Source organism: Mastomys coucha, unplaced genomic scaffold, assembly GCF_008632895.1.
Source record: "Mastomys coucha isolate ucsf_1 unplaced genomic scaffold, UCSF_Mcou_1 pScaffold11, whole genome shotgun sequence".
NCBI lineage: Eukaryota > Metazoa > Chordata > Mammalia > Rodentia > Muridae > Mastomys > Mastomys coucha.
In genome coordinates, this window is record NW_022196893.1 from 16,395,942 (window position 1) to 16,406,857 (window position 10,916).

The 10,916-nt window shown below is 56.2% G+C and overlaps 1 protein-coding gene across 2 annotated transcripts in view; it reads right to left on the reverse strand.

The window, feature by feature from the left end:
• Positions 1-526: 526 nt before the first annotated feature.
• The window catches only part of Wnt7b (Wnt family member 7B), a 45,843-nt gene continuing 35,453 nt past the window's right edge, over positions 527-10,916 (reverse strand). For both annotated transcript variants that reach the window (XM_031351804.1, XM_031351795.1), the window contains exons 3-4: positions 7,779-8,050; positions 527-2,923 (exon numbers count right to left, since the gene is read on the reverse strand). In XM_031351804.1, the coding sequence (XP_031207664.1) occupies positions 2,444-2,923; positions 7,779-8,050 (752 nt within the window). In that variant the 3' untranslated portion in view covers positions 527-2,443. The remainder of the gene's footprint in view (positions 2,924-7,778; positions 8,051-10,916) is intronic.

A 10,916-nucleotide genomic window follows, 5' to 3' on the forward strand; every position in this document is an offset into this window, starting at 1 on the left:
AGGCAGTGCATGGTCACCACAGGCTGTGGCCAGGCAAGCAGTCGGGGTTGTGAGCCCCTAGGGACTCTAGACTCAGGCCCTGTGAAAACAAGAGAAGTCCTAGAAGTTTACCACAAACAGCTGGGGAGACCCCAGGTCCTCAGGCCTAGGAGTCTGAAGGGAAGCAGAGACAGGCCCTTGTATCCCACCTCCAGCTGAGGGCATATTGGGCCCAGACCTGTGGTTAGTTCCTGGGCAGCAGACCATTAGGCCTTTGGTCCCCGCAGTCTGAATCCTGTAGTATCCACAGAAACTTCAAGGTCTATGTATAGGCTCATACCCAGGGCTGCTAGAGGCAGGCAAGCCTGATAGCTCCAGCTGAGCCTGGCAGGGAGCCTCAAGCATGGGATGGAGGGAAGCTGGCCCCTTAGCCAGCAGAAGGGGTGAAGGAAATGGGAAAGCCTAAAGTGGGCCTCAGTGGGCAGTGTGTGTCCCCACCCTCAGGGTAAGAACTGCAGGGCTGTCCCATGGAGACAGTCACACGCACTTGCTTTTCTGATTCCAGCTTTTATTAGGGCTAAGTGCTCCCCTCCAGAGGAGGCAGGAACACAGCCCATCAGAAGTAGGGCACTTCAAGGACATGTGGTGCCCGGCCACCTCCACCCCAGCACACAGCATTGGGACAGCCAGTGCCCTGCCTGGGTCCACTAACCACCTCTCTCCCCCAAGGCAAGGTCTGCGGCTGACCGCGTGCAGGCGCAGGTGCCTGGCAGCCCAGGGACAGTGCGAATGCCTCGGTGGCATCAGGGGCCCCCCGAGGGTCTGTTTCAAGCAGAAGGAGGAGCCTGGCTTGGGGGATGGCAGCTGAAGCCATCCCCCATCCCCTCCGGTACCCAGTGTAGGTCACAATAACTTAAGAGACATGACAGACAGGGGACGCTATATAACAATATAAGTTAACCAGGCTCCTCACAGGGGACACTGGGTTTTGGACATGGGTATCCCTGGACTTGGGGTGAGGAGATGGGGCTAGGATCAGGGTGTCCAGAGGCTTGGAACATCCTGACATGATAGGGACACACAGCTGGATGCAAGGCAAGGGCAAACAGGGGTCACTTTCCCCAGGTCAATGTCCAGGCCACCTGGCTTGGTGGCCACCAAACCCCACATTCCCATGGACCTCTGCTATGAAACATCTTAGTGTGGGGCAGGCTCTGGGCAGTTGTATTATCAGCCCTGACAGTTCCTCATCCTGCCATGTGTTGTGGAGGAAAGGGTGAGACACGCCCAGGCCTGAGTTCTTATGTCCCCATCTGGAAGGGCCTGAGGAAATGGGACATTAAGCCTTCCACAGACCCCTGTTGGAGGGTCCCATGTCCTCACAATATAAGGACCCTCAAGCAGGTATCAGTGGACACTAGGCAGGGGGTCTGGCAGCTACAGCCCTAAATTCTGGATGCCAGTTCTCTGGCATCAGGATCAGAGGAGAAGGACAAACTCCAAGGTACTGAAGGGGGGGGGCGGTGCAGCCTCCCATCACCCTGGCAACTTCCAGAGTTGGGCTGGAGGGGGAGGGTGGTATATTTCACAGAGCCGTGGGGTCTCCAGTAAATCTTCAGATTGCCCTCTGTCCATCTGTCATGTGGGGCAACTGTCCCTGACCTCTCCTGAACCTGTGGGGCAGTCCTGGGTGTCAGGTCGGCTCCAGAGGAGAAGGGAGTTTGTAAACTGGAGGTGGAGGTTGGCTGGGAGGGTGAAGGACCAGGGCGAGGAAGAGGCATGCCTGGAGCCTGACACAAGCCACATTTGATCTGCATGTCAGTCTCCAAATGGAATGGAAGATGGGCTGTCCTCTGCAGCCATCTCAGGCCTTGTAGGGCCACCAAGTCCCCCCACCAGCCAGCCTCCATGCCAACTCTGACATCCTTGAGTTCTGCAAAGGAGCAGAGGACCCTGCAGGGAGGGGCCAGGAGAAGTGAAGGAAAGGAGATGGTGGTGGGGCATCCTCAAATAGGGTTAGGTCTGGCTACCCAGTCGTTAGTACCGAGTACTCATCTGATGCTAAGAAAACATAAATAATTTGGTCAACATCCATCCACACTGCCCAGGGCCGCCAGGAAACTGCCCAGGAAACAGTTTTGAATGTGACTGGTGGCTGTGACCTTTCTGTGTCCAGTCACCAGGCAGGGAGGTGACCCTCTGAGTCTCGTGGTCGCTTTGAGGTTCATTTTCCCCAAGAGAAGAAAAGGGATTTGTCTCCATTGGGTACCAGACCACCGTTGCGTTGACCTTGGATGCTGGGTGGGGACAGAGCAGGTAGGAAGCGGCCTGGAGTATCTCAAGCTTCCCACCCCTATCGTCACCCTCCAGTGACCGCAGCTGGCAGCTCCGGAAGCAAAAAAGGATGTGCAAAATGGCGAGGGCCGCAGGGTAGGCAGGCGCCAAGCGCGCCTGCGCGGGAGCCTCACTTGCAGGTGAAGACCTCGGTGCGCTCGCTGCACGTGTTGCACTTGACGAAGCAACACCAGTGGAATTTGCAGTTGCACTGCCACACCTTGGTGTACTGGTGCGTGTTGTAGCCGCGGCCGCAGCACATGGTGTCACAGCCGTCGGCCCCCGGCGAGGTGCGGTTGCACAGGCGGCCCTGTGTGCCCACGCTGCCCGTGGCCGCGTCCTCCTCGCAGTAGTTGGGCGACTTCTCGATGTACACCAGGTCCGTCTCCATAGGCTTCTGGTAGCTGCGCAGCTGCTTGATGCGCAGGAAGGTGGGCTGGCGCAGGCGGCTGGCTCGCACCACCTCCACCTGCACGGCTGCGTTGTACTTCTCCTTGAGCAGGTGACCCACCTCGCGGAACTTGGGCAGCGTGGTCCAGCAGGTTTTGGTGGTACAGGAGCCTGACACACCGTGACACTTACATTCCAGCTTCATGCGGTCTTCCAGAACCTACAGGAGACAGAGTAGAGGCTCAGCAGGGAATGGAAGAGCCTGGGTGCCATCCAGAATTCCCCGGGTCTCCTCTCTGAGCTCATTCATTTGAGCTGCTAAGAATGGGTTCCCGTGTGTGCGCGCTCTGTAGAGGGTGGTGTATTTGATCAGACTTTGGTTAAATCCAGCCCTAATGAGGAAATGGGACCGGGGCCACTTGCAGGGCAGCAGGTAGGGACGCTGTGCTGGGAGAGGCCTGGCAACAGCAGGTGATTAATAAGCACAGGCTTTCCAGGTCTCTATCTCCCTGCGACCGCCCTCACGCCTGGTGCAGGGGCTGGCATGCAGTCAGAGCTTAACAGCCAGTTGCTTAATGACAGCCTGGCGTGCCAGTGATGGAGGGAACCGGGAGGGTGAGGGCACGGGTCAGCGAGGCCCAGTCGTGCCATCCTCTGGGAAGCCGACAGCCAGGCCTAGCCGGTTGTTGTTCTTTCTCCCAGCGGCATGAGGGCCCGGGATGGGTGCAACCCTGTGTTTTCCTTGGGCCTCTCTCTCACCCGGGGAAGGCCAGTTCCCAGAGCCAGCCCTGACCCCGGGTACTCATTTACCCAGATCGAAAGAGCCCTGCCAGCCGGCATGATGAAAGATGGGGACTCACTGTTAGCTGCTGCCCTGTGGCTGCTGAGGGGCTATTTGTCAGCTGTCCCTACTTCACTGGCCCCACCTCCATCCACAGCCTGGGACTTCCGGCATTTGGCCTCTAGCTCCACCCTCAGGCTGGAACCCACTGTCAAGGACACCTCTTGTCAGCCCCCAGCTCTGCTCTAGACAAAAAGCTTCCGCAAGTGAATGAATGAATGAATGAATGAACGAATGAAAACATGAGGGAAAGGAATACCCACCCACAGAGACTGCCTCGGCCTCAACACCTTCCCTGGGCCTCACAGAGAATCTCTGGGGCACATGGTCCAGTGTAAGAAAGAGAAAGAGCTGGTAGCCGTGCACCCCTCCCCCACCACACACACACCTTTAATCCCAGCACTCAGGAGGCAGAGGCAGGTGGAGCTCTGAGTTGGAGGTCAGCCTGATTTACAGAGCAAATTCCAGGCCAGCCATGGCTAAGCAGAGAAACCCCCTTCTAAAAAAAGAAAGCAATAAAGAAACAAAGAAAGGAGGAAACAGATTTGCTTGTGACTCCCAGGGCCTGTGGAAGCTCAAACTCAGCAGGGGTGATGGTACCCTGGGGGGCTTCCTGGAGGAGGTGATGCTTTATGCTGGGTGTTGATGACAGGGTAGGAGCTCACTGAGCATTCCAAAAGGGCCTACCAAAAGATACAACAGTGCCACTGAGCATTCAGGGGGAGATGGGGCTGTGTGCCCCTCATTGATGGGTAGACCCTGGGCCGGTATCCCCATTACTGTTTTCCAGCTAAGTGAATGATGGCCGGGGCAAGGACTAGTGAAGCTGGGCAGGAATGGGGAGGGGCTGAGGTAGGACTGGCCCAGGTTTCCTATGGAAGAAAGTGGGAGTAGCAGGCAGAGTGGGCCAGAAAGGCCTGAGAATAGGGCCAGAGTAAGACTTGGGATCTATTTCCTACACCCCCCATCCCTCATCCATCCTGGTGACTCTCCTGCCTCTGATTCTGCTTTGCTTGGCTATGCTTCTGCCTACTCTTCTTCCAGCTTGCTAAGTCCTCTGCCCTGGCCACCTGCTTAGCAGCTAGCTAGAGCAGCCGGTCACTCGGGGCCTGGCTGACAACTCTCCTCCAATGGCCGAGACCAGTGGGGGACCAGGTTGGGACCAAGCAATCCAGTAGTCAGCTACCAGTGTCACCGAGACCTGCTGGACACCCCTCACCCAGGCCATAGCTCCTGAGCCCCATCCGGAATCTTCTACCCCCGCCTGCCTGAGGACATCAGATCCTCAGCCCTGCACAGCCCTGCTGGTGACAAGGGCAGATGAAGTTGATTGGGCAAGTGTTTGCAGAGTGAGGGGCCGAATCCTCGCTTGGCTGGGTCCCCTGAGCTGGAGCCTCGCCGGGAAGTGATCACAGGATTCAAGAATGTGCCGTTTCCTTCTCCAGAGCTCTCTGCCATGAGAGCCACAGCAGTCGTGGCGCCAGGGACAGCCAGGAGCTTGGGGCACTGAGACCAGCCCAGGCGCCCAGGAGACACCTGGAGGTTGCAGTAGGGGCCTCCTGCCTGAGGGGCTGGGCTGAGGCTGTCGGCTCTGCAGATCTGTGTGCCTCGTTCCCCTCTCTCCCATACACACCGGAGTGCTGTCAACTCCGTCAAGGGAAGGGCTGACATGGCGGACATCCAGGGTTTTGGAGCAGGACTCTTTTAGACCAGGCTAGGGGAGTCATCGGGCTGGGAACCAAAGTCTTTCTGGAGAAAGTCGGACAGCCCAGAGGATGTCTGGGATTCCTCTCTCCTAGCAAGGCAGGCCTGGATGGGGAAGGTGCCTCACATTTAGCCTGAGAGCAGCTGAGGTCTGGGCTGGGGAATGGCTGTGGGTCTCGCTGGCCTCAGAGCAGCAGCCACACCCTGGGCACACCATGGGTTTCCTCCCCAGATCCAAACAACTGGAATAAGCCCGTGCAGCACCACTGTCAGGAGCCCTTGGCCAGGACATGCTCTGTGGTCAGCTGATAGGTCAGCCATGCCTGATGGGTATCAGCCGGAGGACCCCTGTGCTGGCCTGAGCTCAGCACCTGACCCTCCCATAGAAACAGCCCTGGCTGCCACCCTGTCTGGATAGAGGAAAAAAAACTATAGATTCCACTCTCTCAGGCAGCCATTCCACACACACACACACACACACACACACACACACACACACACACACACCATTGCCCTTGCTCCAAACTGTCATGGGGACCACAAAGAGGCAAAACTACTGACCAAGCCCCTTCACTTCTGAGTATCCTTTGGGATCCGTCTTTCTGCCCAGACGCCAGGGGACAACTCTCTTTAATGACCAGCACAGCCCATGACGTCTCTGGGGAGGTGAAGCAGGGCCAGGTTGGTGGCCATGGTGAATTGGGCTCTGAGCTTAGCCCATCTCACCCCCAGTCCATTGTGTCACTCAGGCTAGCCTAAAACTCGCAATCTATGCCAGCCTCAGTGCATGCATGCACTGCCGCGCCTGGGTACCACTGAGACTGTAACAGCCTTTTCCCACGGCTCCTAGCCTCCACCTATCCTGCTCTCCGGGGTCTATTCCTCAGCTTCATTCACAGCACTGCTTTCCTTTAAACCCCTAGGATGGCGTCTGAGCTGTTTGTAATCCCTTATCCGATCAGCCAACACCTGCCAGAGCTCACCTCTTACCCTTGATTTTCGTCCCTAGTCCCATTACCAACCCATCTTTCCATGGCCATTCCCGCTTTAACCCCTTATACCTCTTTGCCAAAGCAACCCCAGACCCAAACTGGAGATAACCTAGCTGGTCCTCAGATGGCCCTTTGCCTGGACTCCTTGTCTTAGTGAGCAGTGACCAGAACTCAGGCGGCAGGGGTTACTTGGACAGCTGTGCAGCAGCTTGCCCTGGGGCTCACTGTCCTTATCTGCAAACTGGGAACAGAGAACTCTTTCCAAGAGAAAAAAAAAAATCTGCTAAGAAACAAGCCACCGGAGAGACTCGAGGGGCTCTTATGAGGGTCCAGCCTTGTCTTTCTTCCCTGGCAGGCGGGCTTGAGTCATGTGCTATGAATTGGTCTTTGCCTGCAGATGTGGGGGTTCTCTGGGAACCCACTGGAGGCCATGGGACCATTCTCTCCTTATATCTTTGCCATCATGATTTAGCTGCCCCCGATGGACACCCCACATCAACCCTCTTCCTGTCCTACACCAGCTCCAGCTTCCTTGGGCCTGACTCATCCACCCCTCCTGCTCCCATTGGCTGGAATCACTTCCAGCCATTCCCTAAGATCAGTGTGCTTGTCCTTCAAAAACCTACTCCTATACGGCTTCCTCCAGGAAGACCCTGTCCCTTCCCCTGGACTCCCAGGCTCTTTATACCCTTAGGTGATTCCAGAACCCCTAGCCAGTTGGATTCCTCTCTACTGCCTGGCCCCTTAAAAAAAAAAAAAAAAAAAAAAAAGGAAGGCAGAGTGAATGAATGAATGAATGAACAGAATGAATGAATGAGGATCTGGTCTCAGCCATATACCCTGAGGTGGAGAGACTCATCAACACTTCTTTGCCTGAAAAAGCAATTCATTCAAGAAGCCCCTAGGCCCTGCAGGCATGGGTGCAGCCCCTAGAACGAAGGAGCCAGAGCCAGCCCATGTTCTGCTCGGCTGACTGCCCTATCTCCGGCCATCTTGCCGCCGCGGTAGCAGCCGCTCCTCCAAGCTCAGTATCTGGGACCTTCATCTCCCTGTGGTGGCTGGGCTCACCCTGACTTCTTCCCTAGTGTGTCCTGGCCTGATTTTCCTGCCTTATAGGCCTCATGCTATCCCACCGATATGCAAACCTGGCCATTCCACAAGCATCCCCAGATGACTGTACCTGCCCATCTTAAGATAATAATCTTTGTCTGAGTTTTTGTTTCTTTTGTTTCGGTTTGGTTTTTGTTGTTGTTGATTAGCTTTCAGAACCAGGAATGCAGGCTATTTTGGCCCAGGGGCCTTGATCACCTGCAGGTCCCCAGCCAGGCCCAAGTCATACTCTACACAGAAACTGGTCCCACATGTCCAAACCTGGGCCTGTACAAAGAGCATGAAGGGCTGCAGAGAGATACAGAGGTGACAAAGAGGATCCAGTCCAAGTACTTCTGTAGGCAGATACCATGCCCCTAGGCCCACCATATCTGCATGCCCACCATGCCCACACGCCCCCCTACCCCCAGCACGCCCACCCGCGCTACCTTTCTGCCTGCCTCATTGTTGTGAAGGTTCATGAGGCGCCGGGCGTTCTTTTTGATCTCACGAGCATCCACGAAGCGCCGGGAAAAGTCAATGCCGTAGCGGACGTCAGCTGAGCAGCCCCCCCACTTCCAGCCTTCTGCCTGGTTGTAGTAGCCTTGCTTCTCCCGGTCACAGCCACAGTTGCTCAGATTGCCCTGGCTGCAGGCGGCGGTGACGGCATGTGCCACTCCCGCTGCGGTGATGGCGTAGGTGAAGGCAGCCTCTCGACTCCCTGTGGAGAGAGAGACAACAGGCATGGGTGCTGAGGCCTTGAGGTTCTGAGCCGGGTGGTCACAGGGATGGGGGTGGGGGGTGGAGCCCACCTGCTGTGTGGCCTGAGGCTCAGCACCTGCCCTCTCTGAGCTTGCAGCTCACTGATGCGGGGCTGATGAGTCCCACCCTGACGGATATAGTAAAGGCATTTGATTGTATCTGCAATGACCTGCAGCTCATACCACTGTCTTCTACTGTCTCCCTGTTCTCAAGGGAGAGGTCATTTGTCTTCGGGGCAGAAGGTGGTATTCTGGGCCATGAGGAAGTACAGGCTCTGTCCTCAGCTGGAACCCCTCACAGCTCAGAAACACTTTTCTCCACCCCCACCCCCTCTGTCTCTCTCTCCCTCTCCTCATTTCCATTACATTCTAGGCGTTGGCCTCCCAAGTCTCCCCTTCCAGCCACCCCCTGGGTCTTTCCAAGTGTGGTCAAGGCTGGACATCCCTCCACCCCAGCATCCTCACTCCTCCCCTGCAGAACCAAACCCATGACCCACAGAGCTAGAAAGGGAGGCCACTCCCCCACCCTACCCCTGCTGACACCTGCCTGGCCTCCTCAGCCCTCTCCTCATCCTCTGTCAGGGATGATAACTTGAGCCTTCTGGGTGTGGCTCACACCCCCTGTAGATGTACTGGTCTTTGAGGTAGAACTGTCTTCCCCTCTCGAGGCCTGGCCTTAATGCCTGTTCTGCTAGGCAGGCTTCTCAGGATAGAGCCAATGAGGACCCTGTCCACCAGCTTAGCCTTACAGGGGGCTCCCTAGATCCTTGTAGGTCCAAAGGCCTCTGAAGGGCGTGAGACCTGCTCCGTTTTATCTTCCACAGCCCCAAGCTGCAAGCCTTCCATCTCAGACTTGTTACTTGGGTCCCTCCCTGTTCACCCTGTTTCCTTCAGGATTCCAGCTCATGGTAGTGTGGTGGTTGCCCAGCAGGCTCGTGAAGGCCACCCCAGGAACCTAGGGTAAGCCCCAGTGAGTGTCTCCCTACCATTTCATCTTCGGACAGCAGGGACTATGGTCAGATGTGGTGAGGGCGGTAGAAAAGAAGGCCCAGTTTCGGGCGGTGGTGGCGCTCGCCTTTAATCCCAGCACTTGGGAGGCAGAGGCAGACGGATTTCTGAGTTCGAGGCCAGCCTGGTCTACAGAGTGAGTTCCAGGACAGCCGGGACTACACAGAGAAACCCTGTCTCAAACAAACAAACAAACAAACAAAAAAGAAGGCCCAGCCTTAGCAAGGTCTCATGCCAGCACCTGCCTGTCCCAGTCTGTCCTGGGTACCTGACTGCAGGCTCTACTATCTGAGGCTGTGTCTGCTGTGACCCACCACTACAGAAGAACAGGTCAGAGTCAAGCCAGGTCCATAAGCCACATCAAGAACCACCTCTAGGCCTAGCCTAAGCCCACCTAGCTACCCCCCAGGCAGCTGGGGCATACCAGAAAGTATCTTCCTTCTCAGGGGGAGATCATTGGGGGACCCTCTACCCTCAGGTGAGGACAATTGTCTCAAGCATATAGTTGCCTCTGCTTTGCTCTGCTGCGCTGCTGGGCCATCTCCACCCCCCCCCCCAGGAACCCCTCTTGCCAGAATACATTCCCAGGGTCTGTGGGCTCTGGGCTCCATTTATCACACAAGATAGGAGAGAATGGAGATAGTCCCTAAGCCCAATGGACTTTGCACAATCCTGTGTGTCCAGCACTGTTCTCAGAGGACCCAGAGTTGCTTGCCTTATCCCTGTACTGGTAGAGGCTGACCAGGAGCCCTGGGATAGAGCAGAGACTGGGCAGGTGCAGGAATCCACATCCCTGGGTCTAAATTAGGTCACCAAGACTCTAAGAGAAGCTGGCAAAGTGGTCTGACCAGCTGTTGAGGGGTAATGGAGGGGGCCATTCCAGGGAGGGGTTCTGTAAGTTCTACGTGGAGCATAGAACTCAGGACCCTAGAGGACACCCTCACCTGTTCCTGTGGGGTGGAGTCAGGAAGGCTCCCTGGTAGAAGGAACATCTTGAGTGCAGGAAATCTTATAGGGGCATAGGCCGACTCATGGTGTGTGTTGAGGTAGGGTGTGGAGGCATGTGCTGCTGCTCTTAGGGAACCGGGCAGTTCTGTATGTGATATGGGCAGGGCTGTAAGGTGTGGTATGCATGCTGTGTTGTGTGTGGGGTGTGCACAAGTTTCTAGGGAGCACAGTGGCTGGCAAGACACCACAAGACCCAGACACAGCAGAGTTCACTGGGACTACACACACACACACACACACACACACACACACACACGAGATGGGATTCTGAACCTTTCAAAAGCAGCACAGTGGCATCCTCGGCGCTTCCACCGTGCGTCCCGCTCCTTTCTGACCATCCCCTGGTCTTACAGAATGCTCATGATAATGAGATGAGGCAGCTTCACTCCCATTTCCCAGAGGAGACTGAAGCATGGAGAGGGTACAGAACACTGGGCATTAACGGCTGAGGTGGGATTTGAACCTGACCATGGTAGAAAGCCTAGACAGGCCGGTAAGGGGCTGGCTAAGGGCCCGAGCCTAGGTCTCTGGGACCCATTCTGCTTCCCAGTTTGGCTCATATACAGCCTGTAGCTGTGGGAGAGGACACAAGAAGGGGGAGACCCCCAGCACCCAGGCGAAGTTTCTTGGGTTGAGGTGAGGGTCTTTAGGGTGCGTATGGGGGAAGGAGGGTGGGAGGGGGCGGCTAGACAGTGGCTAATCCCTGGATCAGGGGGGTCTATGGAGGCCAACCTGATTTCCTAGTGAGTACCAGTGCAGGGGTCTAGAAAATTCAAATGACTGTGCAATTCTGCTATTGGGACAGACAGC